Source organism: Coprinopsis cinerea, assembly GCF_000182895.1.
Source record: "Coprinopsis cinerea okayama7#130 chromosome 9 map unlocalized cont3.9, whole genome shotgun sequence".
Classification (NCBI taxonomy): domain Eukaryota; kingdom Fungi; phylum Basidiomycota; class Agaricomycetes; order Agaricales; family Psathyrellaceae; genus Coprinopsis; species Coprinopsis cinerea.
This window is the reverse complement of record NW_003307536.1, coordinates 882,541-899,278: the sequence shown is the minus strand read 5'-3', so window position 1 is coordinate 899,278 and position 16,738 is coordinate 882,541. Positions and strand designations below refer to the sequence as shown.

General features: G+C 52.2%; 6 protein-coding genes across 6 annotated transcripts; 4 read left to right on the top strand and 2 right to left on the bottom strand.

Annotated features, from left to right (window-relative positions):
- Positions 1-680: 680 nt before the first annotated feature.
- Positions 681-3,331, top strand: CC1G_02468 (hypothetical protein; the record flags this gene model as incomplete). The annotated part of the gene is made up of 4 exons (XM_001832154.2): positions 681-1,292; positions 1,353-1,470; positions 1,529-2,524; positions 2,721-3,331. The coding sequence occupies 4 exons, from the start codon at positions 681-683 to the stop codon at positions 3,329-3,331; spliced, it is 2,337 nt and encodes a 778-aa protein (XP_001832206.2).
- Positions 3,332-4,025: 694 nt separating this feature from the next.
- On the top strand, positions 4,026-4,754 carry CC1G_02467 (hypothetical protein; the record flags this gene model as incomplete). The annotated part of the gene is made up of 4 exons (XM_001832153.1): positions 4,026-4,048; positions 4,121-4,238; positions 4,315-4,550; positions 4,616-4,754. The coding sequence occupies 4 exons, from the start codon at positions 4,026-4,028 to the stop codon at positions 4,752-4,754; spliced, it is 516 nt and encodes a 171-aa protein (XP_001832205.1).
- A 1,075-nt stretch (positions 4,755-5,829) lies between these two features.
- On the bottom strand, positions 5,830-7,620 carry CC1G_02466 (hypothetical protein; the record flags this gene model as incomplete). The annotated part of the gene is made up of 13 exons (XM_001832152.2): positions 5,830-6,003; positions 6,061-6,283; positions 6,335-6,345; positions 6,406-6,473; positions 6,549-6,681; positions 6,737-6,804; positions 6,858-6,978; positions 7,032-7,045; positions 7,113-7,124; positions 7,184-7,216; positions 7,289-7,370; positions 7,425-7,542; positions 7,595-7,620. The coding sequence occupies 13 exons, from the start codon at positions 7,618-7,620 to the stop codon at positions 5,830-5,832; spliced, it is 1,083 nt and encodes a 360-aa protein (XP_001832204.2).
- A 573-nt stretch (positions 7,621-8,193) lies between these two features.
- Positions 8,194-8,986, top strand: CC1G_15155 (hypothetical protein; the record flags this gene model as incomplete). The annotated part of the gene is made up of 3 exons (XM_002910470.1): positions 8,194-8,361; positions 8,478-8,762; positions 8,912-8,986. 3 exons carry the CDS (start codon positions 8,194-8,196, stop codon positions 8,984-8,986), a joined length of 528 nt encoding a protein of 175 aa, XP_002910516.1.
- A 333-nt stretch (positions 8,987-9,319) lies between these two features.
- Positions 9,320-12,337, bottom strand: CC1G_02465 (potassium:hydrogen antiporter; the record flags this gene model as incomplete). The annotated part of the gene is made up of 7 exons (XM_001832151.1): positions 9,320-9,775; positions 9,832-10,879; positions 10,936-11,123; positions 11,174-11,274; positions 11,332-12,087; positions 12,144-12,219; positions 12,272-12,337. 7 exons carry the CDS (start codon positions 12,335-12,337, stop codon positions 9,320-9,322), a joined length of 2,691 nt encoding a protein of 896 aa, XP_001832203.1.
- A 1,698-nt stretch (positions 12,338-14,035) lies between these two features.
- Positions 14,036-16,700, top strand: CC1G_02464 (exo-beta-1,3-glucanase; the record flags this gene model as incomplete). The annotated part of the gene is made up of 10 exons (XM_001832150.2): positions 14,036-14,378; positions 14,432-14,542; positions 14,599-14,864; positions 14,930-14,957; positions 15,011-15,101; positions 15,158-15,262; positions 15,327-15,567; positions 15,639-15,853; positions 15,920-16,136; positions 16,200-16,700. The coding sequence occupies 10 exons, from the start codon at positions 14,036-14,038 to the stop codon at positions 16,698-16,700; spliced, it is 2,118 nt and encodes a 705-aa protein (XP_001832202.2).
- Positions 16,701-16,738: the final 38 nt, after the last annotated feature.

Here is a 16,738-nt window from a genome sequence, read left to right as displayed (position 1 = left end):
GCCTGCTGCTCTATTGGTCAATTTTTGTGGGGAGCGCCCCCTCTGCTTTGTGTTCCTGTCACGGTGCTGTCTGTGAAACTATGCAATTGGGATGATATGACCTCGTGCGCGGCGTTTGAGACGTCGGACTTCTTATTTTAGTTTTGCACCCAGGTAAATGGTCCGTGAAAGTTTCAATAGCGTTGCAACTCCACTTTTGTACGTACATACTGATTTTTCTTTCGAAATGGTTGTTGTCGTTTAGATTTGTGCTCGACTTTCTTGGTCGCTCCACCCTGACCAACTCAGTCTCCTGGCGTCAAGGCCGCTGAGGAGCAGGTGATTGTCCGAAGAAAAGCCTTCGCTTTCGGAGATGCGGACCGACCGGCGACGCCATCAAAACAGCCACGGCCCCGTGAGATTGGCGGGTGTGATAATGGCAAGCCTTGGCGTTGGGCATCTTATCGAGCTCAGGGACCTTTTCGCAGACAGCCTGACTCTTCCGCCAACCATCACCACACCCTCCTAGTCGACGCCGGCGACGACCGCAGCACCCAGGGGTCGTTCACGACACCGACGACCAACGACAACGACCCCGAGCAGCGTCCAGAGCGGGGTTCAGGGGCTTTTTAATGCATACTTCTGCCCTACAGCACGAAAAGGACATCCTGGCATCCTTCTTTCCCCCGTCTGGAGGCAATATGTCTGTCCCAGGTCAAACCGCAGGTCTCTCAAGCGGGCATCACAGAACAGGCAATCCACACCCAGAATTAGGTCAACAACCTCCCCACGACTCCTCTTCTTCAAATTCACAGTCTTCTCGCAACAACAACGGATCTCTGGCGATAAATATGAACCATTTGGGCTCGCACCATGGCGGGAGTAACCCCAACGGCACGTCTTCAGCAGCGACGAGTCCAATGTTCCCCCCGTCGTCGCCTATGCAGCCTTCGAGTCCCAATACCCAGTTGACAATGCAGTTGTTGGGCAATTTGATGCAGATGCAGGGGCTGGATGGGGGGTTCGCATTGCCATCTTCGGCTGTCCCCATCAACTCCAATTCGAGTGGTGCATCGGATAGCGGTTCGAATACGTATGGAATCATGTCCCCGTTCGATATGCAACAGCAGCAGCAGCAGCAGCAGCAGTCGTCCACCAACAACCCCAACCCCTCGTCGCAAAACATGCTCTCGTCCCCAACGACGTTCATGGGAGCGGGTCAAAACCTGCCTCAAAGCATCCTGGAACAGCAGATCAAACTTCAGCAGTTGCAACAGCTGCAGCAACTGCAGAACCAGATCTTCCAGCAGCAGGTATGGCGTAAGTCTGTGCCCAGCAGTGCACGGTTATGCTCATCCGGTTTCGCCCTCCAGATGGCCCTCATCAGCTCATCCCCCATTCTCTCGAAAACGGCGCCTCTGGACGTGAACCAGCAATTCCAATCCAACTCCTCAGATCAGAGTCAGAATGGGAACTACCTTCCGACACCAGGTACGTAGCTTATCATCGCCACCCGCGTCTTCATCGTTGCTAACGACGGCGGGTAAAGGTCCTTCCACGGAGCTGAGGCCACAACAGCAGTCTATGGAGTTCGTCTCCCCGATGATTTTGAACAACAGTTACATGGAATCCGAGTCCCCTAATAATACCCACAACCCTAATCAGCGACAGCAGCACTCGCATTCGCAATCCCATACTCCATCACCGATGATCACCTCTACCTACCATCCTCATGACGATGCCTTTTCGCAACCTCTTCCCCCACCGATGGCTCCCCAGGCCAGTATGGATTACTCCCAATCTCATTCCAATCTGCATAGAGGGATTGCGTCAGCCCCGGAACACTTGGCTTTCGACATTCGCTCGGGGCGAGAGTTTGACTTGGACGTGTCGCCGCTAACGAGTCCATGGCTTGGTGCCTATGGCGCCACGCCATCCAACATGCGTATGTCTTCACATCGGATGGACACGCGCGGTATGGGTACCAATGAGAGGGCATCGAATGGGAACAAGAGAGCGGCATCGCCCCACAATGACGAATACTCTTCGCGGAAGAAGCACAGTCCTGCTATCGGGCCGACCTTGGCCAATGCGGGGATGTTGCCTCCCCCTTCGGGTTCGTCGTCGAGGAGACAATCCGCGCATAGGACGTCCAAGTCCACGACGTCGACGCCGTTGCTGAGAGGATCGAGGAATCGAAGCAAGAGTGGCATCTCCGGTGCCCCACCGACCATGACCCCATTGACTGCTGCCTACGACTCGACGCCGAATGCTGGAGGTGACGCTGGGATGGGACAGCATCAACATACGTTTAGTGTTTCCGGTACACCCCATGGTGGTTCCGGGAGCCTGGGCGGGATGCCTGAGGATAGTCCTTCCCCTGTCGACCTGTCCCAGATCAACCCTTCACCCCCGAATACGGACACCAATCAGTCCATGGCTTCTTCAGATATGGGAGGGTCATCGATAGACATCTTTGCTCCCGCTCCTGGAACACGCTTGACGCCAGTCACACCTGCGAGCATCATGAACCTGGGTCGGCTAGGTGCGCCCTCGAGTAGTGTTAACGATACCGGTCCTGCGAACAACACAAATCCTCCATCGAATGGAACCACGATGACGACGCGCGGTAGTAAAGGCAAGGGCAGGGCAGATGGCAGCAGCAAGCTCAAAACGATCCTCCCAGGCAAGTTGTTTCACTGTCCTAATCTTCATGGTTGCTCACTCCTCCTCTCCACTAGCTGGAGATCCTAACCCTAAACCTGCGCCCGATGCCAATTTCCCACCCGGTCAAAAGAAAACATCGCACAAAGCTGCAGAACAGAAACGACGTGATTCGCTCAAGACGACGTTTGACGATCTGCGGAAATTGTTGCCACCTATCGCGTTTGAGGATACGATTGAGGAGGAGGGTGGTGGCGGATCGGCTACAGGGAGATCGAAGGATAAAGTGTTGCCTGTTCGTGGCCCTCTCCTTCCGGGTGCTTTGCCTCCCCGTGGACCACCTAAAGCGGGCGGTGATGGTCCAAACAAGGGAGTGAGCAAGCTTCAGCTGTTGATCTGCGGTAACCAGTATATCCGGACGCTGAAGGGCCGCGTGGATAGGCGAGACGAGGAAATTGTGAAGCTGAGACGGGAGGTGTTGAGGTTGAGAAGCAAGGTTGGGGTGTTGGAGGGTCGGTTGAAGGAAGGAGGGGGAGCGGGGATGGAGCTTGATCTGGGAGATATGGATGAGCCTCCAGAGGACCTGGATCTGGAGAGGGATTTGGATGAGATTGAAGGCATGTCGGTCAGGATAGAGCGTGTGCCTGGAGGTGCTGCGGGGGATGAAGAGGAGGATGAAGATGCTTGAGGGGTAGGTTGCTGATTTTGCTGAAAAAAGGAAATCACCTTCCCTTTTCCCTCGTTCTTTCAACCTTCATCTTTCTCTTCATTCTTCTCTTCATCCCCTTATTCGTGGTTACTATACCCCTCCATCTCTGCCGAATCATGTACTGTCTCCTGGTATAGATCCGGGTCTATGCTTTCTCTTAATCCGCTTTACGACAAGATTTCAACGGACTCCTTTTTACGTATACACGTAACGCCTTTCTTTCCTATGCCTATTATTCCCTCTCGGAATTACGTAGAACACCGGTAACCCATCCATGATTCCCCCTTCCATTTGTATGACCCAAAATGCTACCCTACACTTGACCTTGCCGATCCCTGGGGATACACTCGCATTCATTAGCAACTCGACAACTGCCAAGACGTCCACCATCCAGCCAACTAGATTGGGTGGAGGATTAGGTTTTCGTTTATGTAGTATCATTATTTCTTAATATTATTATCGTTTTGGTTTTCTGTGTGCGTCGTGACTGTGAGGACTGTGTAGATGAGGGTATGTACGTATGGAAATCAATTGACGCCGAAGCACGGAGTTTGTTGAACGGGTTCGCGAGACTCAGGTTATTGTCTTCCTTCCACCACCATCGACCGCCAACCAACATCGCGTCGCGCGACCACCAACCGCCGGGTTCAACAGATAAAGACCTCTTCTCGCCATGAACGCTGCCCGTAGTCCTCTGTGAGTCCTCGTTGCTTCTGGATACGCAAACGCATCGTTGACAACTTTTGTATTGTTATTGTTTATGAATAGGTCCGTAGTATTCCTGCTACATATCGCTTTGGAATTCCCAATAGTCGTCCAAGGGCTATTCTATCCTGCCAGTCTTCCGTTCTTGCAGCTGAATAACACGGCTCTTGTGTTAGTCAAGGTGTGGATGTCGCCAGGATTGAGCACGAAAGAAGACTCTGACTGTTGAACTTTGAACAGTTGTACGCGTCTCTTAGCCTTGCGAGCTGTATCATGGCACTTTTGTGCTATTCTCTACCTGGTGCGCCTTCCAGCTCGTCCTCCTTGCAGCACCCGTTCCTAATCCGGCTACTATCTCCCGACACGTCGTAGAATTCCTTCCTGGCAAACGCGCACTGGCCATTGCTCTATGCGTCTATCATACGGCCTGTTCGACGGTCATCTACCAAGCACCCCGCTTCATCCCTCATACATTTGGGCCTGCTGCTGAAGCGTACGTTCCCTTCCCCTTTGCTTAGGCTGATTGCATGTGCTGACCGACGTGCTATTCCCATACAGACTCAAGATTACACCTGAGAATATCTGGGGAACCCTCCACGGTATCGTTGGACTCACTATGGTTATCTGGTGGCAGGGTACGGTGCATTTGGCGCACTTGATGAGGCAGGCGTTGGCTGGGGCCGGGGTGCAGCAATGAGCCCAAGGGACTAAAGTTGTGTTGTGGCGTGTAGCGTTGTTGTTGTTGTATCGTATTGTGAGTCCTCGCTCTTGGTTTTCTGTTTCTTGCATTGAGATACTGAGAGTGTTCATTTCAGGTTGTACTTATATCTATCGCCCCGAGTTTATATCCCGAATCTATACCTTCATTTCGCAAATAACTGAAACCTTGCCACGCGCTGTTTCCCAACCTTTCTACCTCTGGCGACAAAACCACAACCTGACTGAAGCCCCGCGAGAAGCCTACTTCTCGCTTCACTCAGCTTTTTCAAGTCGCGGTCGTGCCAATGCATGTCTTCTATATCACGAAGGACTGTGGAAGTCGGCTCCTTCGTTCCCTCTTGGCCCATCTAGTCGCCTATGGCTGTCGCTGAGCAATCAAAATTTAAGAAACCTCGAGATGACATAGCTATCAATTGTGCTGATTTTCTAGGCTCTTCCTTGCCGATTCTTTCCTATGTACCCTCTTTCCTGACCGTGGACCTCGGGCGACGATGGCTGCATTTTGCCAAGCCCGCATGCAACCCGGTGGGCTCCCGACACTGATCGCAGTACGCGCCGACCACTTGCCGCCTCACCCCGACTCCGACCCCAGCATACCCCGCACTTCTCCATGTGGTTCCTCCCTCATGGCACATCCGTGCGCGCAGGGGCAGGGAGGATGAAACTGTATGTGAGGCAGTTCCGAAGAACAACCTTCGCTGAGGCTCGACATGGATAATATAGTGCTACAGAGTACGGAACGTCGGGCAATCCGAGCGGCTTACTAGTACTTCCGTCATTGCGCGTCTATATTTGCTCATCGTTTGGACCCGCGAGGTCAACAAAGGACACTTTGAAAAAGACTCGCCCTCTCGATCGACTTGAGGATGCTACAGGATTGTCACTACACAGTCCATTTGGTCACGGCGGCCGAGAAGCAAACAACAAAGGGCGTGTTATTATTACTACAGGGCATGTATGTCATTAACGAGTCGTATTTGCTACAGGATAAGCTAATGCTTTCGGAAGTATGAATAATGAGGGTATATACAAAATGAGGGTGTTCGTTTTTACTACAGCGCAGTCGTCCCCTTGCCCTTGCCGCTTTCGATATCATATAAGGAATGTCGGTTTTGCTTTTCCGTTTCGGTGGGTGTTTCAACATCGGCGAGTGCATGGTGCTCGACATGCACGAAGACTTCAGGTCCGCGTGTGGCCTTGTGTGCATGGAAGTTGATCATGTCGCTCTAATGGGGCACGCTCAGCTGTCGAATGATTGCCAAAGGAAGACGAAGTCCGCTCACTGCTTTACTCGTCCTATCTCGACGAAGAGTAAAATGCGTAGAAGCCCTGGAAATACCGGAAAGACCGTTCTTGAAGCCGGATGAAGTATTGACTCCGTCAGTGTCAGTTCCATTTGTATGGCTTGCTGTGCTGGATCCGTAAAATGCAGACTTGCGGGCGTTCAGTGTGCTCATGAGGGAATTCGTGTAAAGTTTGCTTAGGGGGTAACTGAACAGGAGATGTCTGAGAAGGAGGTGAGAACCTGCAAAGAAACCCCGGTTTGAATGAACATACAGGCCAGAAGTCTAGAGAAGTAAACAGGGGTGAGCCAATGAACTCTGAACAGAGGCTACCAGAATACTTACGGAAACGAGGTAGAAGACTAAATCGAGCGCAGCAACCACCATCGTTAAGAGGCCGGTTTGCATCGTCACTAGTAGGTAGGTAGGCACGGAAGGTCAATCAGTTCCTATTTCCATGGTCACGGAAAGAGAACTTGGGGCCTCACATTTAATAATACGGTCGACGATTAGATCTGAGCGCTGGAATCCTGTCTTCTGGCGGCGAAGTGCGACGACCAGGATAATTGTAATCAACGCGTCGCAAGCACATGTTGCGCCTAGCCAGGTGCTGACAGTGTGCTGAAACGCCAATCGATCAACTTGGCGTTTTGTCGCCGCGTTAAATAACACCCACATGAAACTTCTGGAATTCAGCAAAGTGAGGGTGTCGAACGACTTCCCATGCAGTCAGGACACCGGCAACTATGGTGGGTTTGTTAGCGTTCCATCCACGAACAGGGGCTGTTTAGCCGTACTTCCGGACGTAAGGGCTGTGCTCGCCACCATGGCCACCAGCACCCATGAAATCTTCCATTGTCGTGTGAGGACACGGACTCTCCATGCAAAGAATAACTGGACACATGTAGCGATAATTGCCTGCAATAGATGTGAATATTCTGATGGGGCTGACGAAAACGAAATTGCTTTACCGTTGTCGCTGGCTCTGTGTATCGAGCGGAAGCCGCGTTATAACCTGGACTATCACTGGATAGGGTGTATAAGGAACGGACCTGTCGCAAATACTGGTGTAAAGGACAGTCAGAATGGTCTTTGACTAGCACGCCGGACGCAAGACACTCACTCCAGTCCGCCGTGAAGAGCATCTCAACTTCACCTAGTGCCATTGGTGCGCGTTAGTCAAATGCTTGAAAGAGATGATAGCTTTGAGTTCCCAAGATGCACCCACCAAAACGTAGAATCAGCGCTCGGTAGAGGTCAACATAGCAGAAGACCGTGTTGACGATATCCGCGAGGAAGATAAAAGCAACCTGGGACCGCCTCAACCGACGCTCGAATTTGAAATTCGGGAAGTGCGAACTCACAAAGCTCTTCATCCATATGGGGTCCCTCTTATAGGTCGTATAGTACAGGTAGACCTGCGTGATCATAATGCCAAACAGCAGGACGTTGAATATCAGCCCGGTGAGCATGTACCCATGGCTGTTGAGCGTAAGCAAACTGAACGGGGGAATGTAGATCCCTAAACACGTACGCGACTTCTGCTGGACCCTGTGGCATTTTGAGCGGCAGGACAAGGGAGGGGAGAGGACGGAGTGGAGTGAAGTGAAGTGAAGATGGGGTGAATCCTCTCTTGCAAGGCTGCTTTCGCCCAACACCTTTATTGCAGATACGCTTCTTCGCCCGAGCCGAAGGGCATACAAAATGGGAAGATGTGAGAATGACATTTCTCCCAGATAATCAACCTCCCAAACGTGGGCGACAGTCTGGAGATTTCCATTGGGTGAGAGAACACGGATCACAGAGGACCCTTACGTGTTGTTAGTATAAATGGCCCAAACCGAGATGTTGACGCTTATCGACCTCTCCTTCGTGCCTTGGAGTATATTTGACACCTGGCTCGCATCAAGTCCAAGCTCGGTACGGGGCCCGAATAAGCGCTGAAATTTGCGCAGTTTCACCTGGAAGGACCATTGAATGCCAATTGAATAGTACATAGATGTCCGCATATTTCAAACGCCTAAAAAACGATAATTTCGCTAAATCTTCTGTATCCCTTCAACCTTGGGCCCTGCAACGTTATTGCGTCCGCGCCGGGGACAGCAAGCGCCGGAGACAAGTGGGTTAGCGCCCATGGTCGGCCGCGATGATCGCGATGCAAAACGTGCTCGCACGAGCGGCCGAATACGACCTGGGGCTACTCCACGCTCACTTCCACGCGCTCAACACCCTCGACGTGTGGTGCAGCTCAGCATGGTGAACAACTACCCTCGCTTCGGGATCGGACGTGTTTTACAGGCGGTAAGTACAAGGGCGAGTGATCGATCACAGGCGCGGCCGCCTCGGTAGTCGGGACACACATTGGCAGCCGAAATCATCTCTCACTGGGAGGAAATGTACTTCCCGTAACTGCAAAGGTCTCTACTGTCCCTAACGATGCTGGAGCGCTTGCGCCAGCGCTGAAGAGTCCTAGGTCAGAAATAGCGAAGGTTCTCCTGCGCACTCGCTTGCGGCCAATTATCTTTATCAGACGCCATGGCTCAGCGCTCAGCGTTCATTGCCACACCGGCGGTCTGCGGATTCAACGCCCTCCACGGCAAATGCCGCCACTAATCGCAATGTACCAGTTTCACCTCCTCGAGTTCGGAATCATCGTCACCTCTCGTCACATCCGGGTCGGAGTACTGCCAAGCAAGGCGAGGGTGAGAGTCAGTGAACCAACTGGGGCTACAAACTAAATAACGGGCCAAAAAACGACGTCGCTAGAGTGTGTCAAGTAGTCAAATATAACGTCGAAGGCGGAAGTGCAATTTAGTTTTAAGTGGTTAGTCAATAGCCACGCCTAATATAGGCCGTTCATCAATCCGGACCACTGCGTACTTATATCCAGCTTGAACATAGCCATTCCTGGGGTGACGCTACATAGCTATGTACCTCAGTTATCCTAATGAACACCAATTGCATGAAACCAAAAAAAAGCCCAATAAAGCCAACAAAGGAAAACCAAGAACCCGACGAAAATCCAAAACCACCAGATGTAGCGCGCATGAACGTGTGTAACGCAATCAACATTATCGCAAGAGAACCGGACAACAAAAAATCAAGCAGAGAAAGAAAAAACATCAGTAACAACAGTAACCCTTGAAATCGTAAGAGATAAAAGCGAGCAGGTCGTAGAAGGTCATCAAAAGAGTCGTAAGATCTAATCGCAGACAGAGGTCACCACAATCGTCAGCGTGGAGTAGGTCTGTCAACCCACTCAAGTCCTCGAACTCCCAACAGCAGCCTGCACAATCAACAAACTGGCATTAACACCAGTAGCAACCAACGCAGCGCCAACATCACCCAAAGTCTTGGGCGCACTCGACCCAACACCCGCCCCCGTCTCACTCACAACCCTCCTCAGCTCAGGACCAAGCGCCTCGACCGCCATCCGCCTCGACCTCCCCGCAAGCACAATCATTGTCTTTGACAGCTTCGGGTCCGCTTCCACTTTGGCAGCCTCGGATTGGGCGAGCTCAATGACGGTGTGGAGGGGCTGGGAGGAGGCCTGGGTGGAGAAGGTGATTTTGGTTAGGGCGGAGGCGATGGTGGGAGAGTGTGTTGTTGAGGTGCCGGCGTAGCGTTCCCAGATGAGGTTGTCTTCGGTGTCGGAGGCTAGACGAGCTTGGGTTGATAGTTGGCCATAGACGGTGTCGGCGGCGGCGACGGTAAGCTGGAAACATGCATCGTCAGAGAACTGTCCATTCAAAGGGCGACGAAAAAACGTACGTGATTAGCGCCCGGGCTCGTAGGTCCGGGTGACACTAGAGGAGTATCCTTCTCCTCACTAACAACACCTTCCTCCGCTCTCTGAATGCGGACCACAGTAGCTTGAACACCACTCCTAACACACAACTGAACAAGGAAGTTGAGAGCCAGGCGATCATCAGGTCCACCAAAGAACGGAAGGAACAAATGCTGGTCATTAGAGATGGAGATCGAGGGTGCACCGCGGTCCACGAACAACGCAACATCTCGCGGACAGCGTAAGAAAACGCTCCGGATGAACTCGGAGTAGACGACTGAGGTGGTTTGGTCGGTGGTTGTAGTCCTGTGGAAAGCGCCATCGAAGGGGTTACGTCCATAATCCACTCCTTCGGGGTTCAAGAGGGAAGTTGTTCCCCTCGCCCAAGGGATGATGACCATCTCCGATTGAGAGTCGGTTGCATGCTGAGCGATGGCAGTGGAGAACTGGTCAAAGCTAACCACGGAAAGGGTCGCAGACACGACCATGCGATTGAGGCTGCCAAATGTCCTGAAAGCGGAGACGACCGGGTCGTTGTAGATGAGAGCATCAGCTTCCTTGGATCGGATGACGTCGGAAGTTCTGTTTGACAATTCCATGAGGCGGAGAGTGTCGATCTCAACTTTGAAAGTATCGTCGATATCGTCGCTGGGGTCGGGTCCGAGAGCTTCTGCGGCTTTGGCTGACACAGTTGTCTGTGATACAAGGGTGGATGTGGAGACGCTAGGTTGGAGGAGCTGCGTAAGTGTCATCGCAGGGGCCAGTTGTTCGACCTTTTCCAGGACGAGCGCGAACCGGGTCCTCAGTTCACCGTCAAGTACAGGCTTGTCACGCGCTTCTTCTTGGTCAGGCTTAGCGCCCTTTCCTGACTTGGAGATAGGCGAAGTACGGTATTGAGGAGGGTAAAAGAGGAGAGTGAGGGGCGTGGTGACGAAAGTAAGGACCAAAGCATGCACAACGAACATCGAGAATGTGATGTCGTTGAGAATATTGGCTTGCAAACCAATGTTCAACACGATCAGTTCGACGAGACTACGATAGTCGGTCAGTTCCATAGGCATGAATCAGACAGCGGCGTTGTTGCTCACCCTTTGCAGCTCATCAAAGTGCCGATGGCTCCTGCCTCTCTCCACTTGAATCCAAACAAGAAGGCGGCGCCGGCGCAAGGAAGGAATTTGGCAGCGAATGCTACAACGCAGATGAGGATGGTGTATCCCCATGCAACGCCACTGTTCAAGAGACCGAGATTGGTTTTCAATCCGGAGAGTGTGAAGTACTGGGTGACGGGTAAGAGACGCGTTGAGGTTGGTTTGATGTTCCACTTACGATTGGGATGAACAAAATACTAATGAGATCCTCGATCTTTTCCACCAACGAAATCGCGAATCCATTTTCGTGGGGGATAATGAGACCTGCCATGAAGCCACCTATCATCAATCATCAGTATTCAGTTCCTTCAACTGAGATTAGAATGTGACACAAACCGAAAATAGCATGCACCCCAATGATGTCCGTGAAGAACGCGGACACGAATTCGACCATGAGAGTAACGGTCATCATGAATGGCGTAGGCGAGCCCTGTTCCAGACTTCCGGTTCTCCTGCAAAGCCACACGAAACCCCATCGTACGGGATAGAGTAAGAAGATGGTGTATCCCACTGTCGCAAGGAGCACCCAAAGCGCCGTCAAACCGCCTGTGGAATTGACGAGAGCGACTGTCAAAGCCAAAAGTACCCAACCGATAACATCGTTCCCGATACCGGCGGACAACACTACAACGCCCACTTGAGTGTCCAACAACTTGAGTTCGGTGAGGATACGGCATAGGACTGGGAAGGCTGTGATGCCGACGGCGACAGCGACGAACAACAAGAAGTAGCCAAAATTAACCTCGGGTTCAATGAATTGGTTGTAGACTCCGACGCCCAGGGCTGCCCCTAGACCGAGGGGTATAACCAGGCCGGCGATGGACACGGTCGCGGAGGCTGTGGCGCTACGTTTGAGCAGGCGAGTATCGATTTCGAGACCGACGAGGAACAGGAAGAGGATGAGACCGACGGTTGCGGTTAGGGTCAAAAGGGGCATCGAATCTTCAGGGAATATGGTCTCCTTGAAATTCGGGATGCGGCCCATGACAGTCGGGCCCAGGAGGATACCACCAATCACCTCTGCGATTACCCGTGGCTGTCGTATACGGCCCAGCACCAATGCCAGGATCTGGGAAAAGGCGATGATGATGACTGGCTGTCTGTCAGTGCTACACTCTCCTACTCGTTCAGCAAAGACGTCGACGCACCGACTTGGATGACCCATAGACGAAAAGGATTGGAAGGGCTATAGTCTGTGGGTATGTCGCCAGATATCACTCCACCCTACTTGAGGCGTCAGGCCTGTTATGAATGTGCCTGAGAACATAATAAGCACCTGTTCTGCAGCAGCTCTGGCAAAAACTGCTACTGCTGCATCGAGTTGACGAGCGAACTCCCCCATAGTGGTGGAAAACAGACCGCTGGGGACTGAATGAAAGGGAGGGCGCCATTGGCTCAAGTACCGTCAAATACAGGAGCCCAGGACAACAACGAACCAAAACAAATCGAGCACCGCATTCCGTGATGCCGTCTATTCTTGGAACCCGTCCCGGACTCTCTAAGTAATTCAATTCGATGCTTTTTTGACGACATTAGACTCCGCTCGTTTTCTTCTGATTGGTTTCTTCTATTCGAAGCATGATTGGTGCTGCTCGATACAGAGATAGGGGTGGCGAGTTCATGATGTTCAAGGTAGATTGACGGATGTGGTGAGCGGCGATAGGAAAGGTTCTTTTCAGATATGGATGGCCTCATCCAACCTCGTAAATTATCCGCACTGATTCGGAATATCGTCTAGACAAGGAATTGTCGTTGTACGATATCAGTGAAGGGTACAAGGAACTTGGCCTACCATGGTCCAGGAATTCATCACGTTCCATCGTGACATTTAGTTCCTTCCGCCCATTAGTCGACTTCTCGGGACTTGGCTGGAAAACACCTATGCGGCACACTGGTGAAATCCAGAAACCAAGACGGGATCCTTAGCGACTTTGCATCACTAAGCCAAACCCGAGTTTTTGGTGAGCACTCTTCGACAGTACAGTTCGTGGAAGAGCGGCCAAGGTGACATAGTTGACAGTGCGAAAGCCTGGCGGTAATTACAGCTGAGAAGATGACGAAGTTCCCAACAATAGGCGCCTCAGTTATAAGCGCCGCAAATTGCGATGCCGGCAACCACCAACGTCGGGATCTGCCGTCGTGGCCCACTGGCAGAGAGACGATCGAGACGACTTCGACAGCGACTACGACGACAACATCGATTCCGAATCGCGAGTTTCAGCACTCTAATTCTTTATTATAGCAAGATATGAACCAAACTCGATATTCTAGGCCTTGAGGCTGCCTCATGGCTTCCCAGTCGTGGTGCTTGGTGACATAATGGGATGCATGGCTTTCCCATTGCAAACAACCAAGGCCGACAAAGAGTCTTCAAGATTCCATGGCTCTCTCGCTTCTCTAAGATTCCTCAAAATCTTCAACCTGGCCCTGTCGCTTGGGAGGATCTTTTCGGGAAGGTATGTCCAACCAAATTAATTCGAAAACAAGCCAAGCAGCTGAACTTGGCAGGCAAATTTGAATGGCAAACTACGACTTTACTCGGCCTTACAAGAACCCACTGGGTGGGCAACCCCAGTCTCGCTACCGGTTCTTCCGCCACAGGGAGCCTCAGCCCTCAAACCCTGGATCGACCTGGGCCGCTTCACCATCACCGGCATCAGCTAGTTTCGACACCCATGCAATCCAGCACGACCACAGATATCCTCGGCCGGAATATCATGACCCACAGCCCCACCTTACCTTTCCTGAGGCAGGAGGTTACGCTATGAACGAACACGGCCATAGAGCTTGGACTAGTGCACAGGCACGTCCTCCAGAACAAGCACCAATACACGAGGATCAAATGGGGTATGGCCCAATGAATACAAATGTCGATCCTTCACCTCCAATCCCCAATAGTACGTCGGAAACCTCGTCTATATTGAATTATATCTAATGCCTTTGACCTCGATCAGATGCTGCCTATGACCACCCACCTCCCGTCCCACCACCACTAGAACACCGCCATTCCCGAACACGGCCTACAAGTTGGTACCACCGCATGCTCCCAAGTCACAACCCAGAAACAACCCAATCCCGCGAACGACAATACCAGATGTCACTCATCCGAGACGCTCAGCTCGCCAACCTCTCCTCCACACGACCGCCAGGGCAATTCCACAACCCCTACGCTCAAAAGACGCGCCCGGATGTACCCAACCTCCCACTCCGCCCCGACTCCTCCGTTGGCGGGTGGTCGAAACGCCAGAAACAGACACGTTGGGCTGCGTTTATCATCGTCCTTGGGGGTATGGCTATTATTGCGTTGGCGATCTCTTTGGGTGTATATTTCAGTCAGAGGAATAAGAAATCTCCAGAGACGGAGGATAAGCCTCTGACGACTGGTGTCCCCGAGGATCCTCCGCAAAGTTTTGTGAGTCTAGTTTACGTCCTCCAGACGTATCCTTTGGTCTCACCATTGGTTATAAGACGGGTGGGGATGGGACCGAAGTGAGAATGAACGAAGGAGACGCGTCGTTCGTATACCAAAACACCTTCGGTGGATACTGTAAGTTTACCAGTTCGGGCTACTTACGACCAACCACTCATGGCTTCAATTCACAGGGCATCATAACCCTCTCGACCCATTCAAACTATACGCTAGACCTAACTCATGGACACCGCCTCTGAACGAATCTTGGACATGGGGCCAAGACCGAATATACGGCGTCAACCTCGGAGGATGGCTCGTCCTTGAACCCTTTATCACACCCTCTCTTTTCCAAAAATATCCAGGAACATCAGACGAGTGGAGCCTGAGTGAAGCCATGAGGAGGGACGAAGCGGGTGGTGGGATTGGTCAGATTGAGGACCACTATAAAACGTTCATTGTATGTGGATTTAGAGCTTCCTTAACTTGTGTTGCACGAATTGACTTGGCGTCCTTTTTTTGCAGACGGAGAGGGATATTGCTGAGATTGCAGGTGCATGCCATTCGTGCCATCTATCCACTGGGTTTCTAAAGGGATCTATTCAGGTGCTGGGTTAAACTGGGTTCGGATACCACTCGGTTTCTGGGCAATCGAAACTTGGGATGGGGAACCCTACCTGGAAAGGACATCCTGGACGTGAGTTTCGTCCGCTTCCTTTGTTCCCCTCGCACATGTCCTAACAGCTATGGCAGATACTTCCTACGCGCCGTCGAGTGGGCCAGGAAGTACGGCCTGAGAGTTATCTTGGACTTGCACACCTGTCCCGGCTCTCAAAACGGTTTAAACCAATCCGGACGGTAAGGATTCACCTCCTTCGTGCATTCATCATCAAACATTCATACCATACACTCCATCTCCCAGCGAAGGCTCTATCAACTTCCTCTCCGGCAACATGGGCATTGCGAACGCCGAACGCACTCTATACTACATCCGCATCCTAACACAGTTCATCTCCCAACCGCAATACCGCGACGTCGTCCCCGTCATCTCCATTCTCAACCAGCCAGCCGGGTACGCGATTGGCGTAGAGCCCATTTCGAGTTTCCATCTCAGAGCGTATGATTTGATTCGTAGGATGGTTACTGGGTTTAAGGCTGGACCAGTAAGTTTATCCCTTCTTTTCTACTTGCCAGAAACCCTCAATAGCCCCTTTTTCTTATAATTCCATTGAAGTATATCGCAGTTTCGGGATCGCTCCTCCCGATCGACGTATGGAATGAGACACCTGTTCTACCGGGTGCGGACCGGGTGATACTGGACGTTCACCCTTTCATCGCCTTTGAGGGTATCAACACCTCATCCATCGTCAATATGGCGGTGGATGGTGAGAGAGGGGGCATATGGCCTAAGATGGTGTGTGATATGTGGGGGCCTGCTTTTAACCAGAGGTGTGCATCTTCCTACGAGATCGAAATCAGGGTCTGAGGATCTGACTCTTCCCTTCGTTGCAACAGCCGTCGATTCAATGGAATTACCATTGGAGGCCAGTTCTCCGCAGCTACGAATGACTGTGGGCTGTTCTTGCGCAGTGTGGATATCGCTTCGGAACATCCGCAGTGCGCCGAATATGATAACTGGGAGAGCTACAACGAGACGATGAAAGCTGGTATCCGGAGTTTTGTCCTGGCAAGTTTTGACGCTATCGGAGACTTTTTCTGGTGGACGTGGAAGGTGTGCACTATCCTCTTTGCCTTCCCAACTTATGTGTGTCCGAAGCCTGACGCCGAGGTCTAGGTAGGCGAAACCGAGGACGGTCGAATCGCAGCACCAATGTGGTCCTACAAACTCGGCCTCGACAACGGCTGGATCCCTCGGGACCCGCGCGACTCAATCGGCAAATGCCTACGGCTACGCACGACACCCGACGTCTTCGACGGCGCCTTCCAGCCCTGGCAAACAGGCGACGTAAGCTGGGACCCCGTCATCCCAGAGGACTACCTCCAACAGCACCCCTGGCCTCCGCGTAACATCACCAACGCGGAGGTGGAGGTGGGTTTGTTGCCGACGTATACGAGCACGGGGAGCGTGGTGACACTTCCCCCGCCCACGTTTACGGTTACGACGGATGCATCGGCGGAGGTCACGGGGACGAGTGGGTTGAATGGGTGGTATAATACGTTTGATCGGGCGGGAGGGCCTACTCCTGTTGCGGGGTGTTTTTATCCGGATGCGTATGATGCTTCGTTTGGGGAGGCTGTACCGACTGAAGCGTGTGTGGGGCCTACTGAAGGGTAGATTGTAGAAGGGGGTGGGCTGGGCGGGAGTCGCCGTAC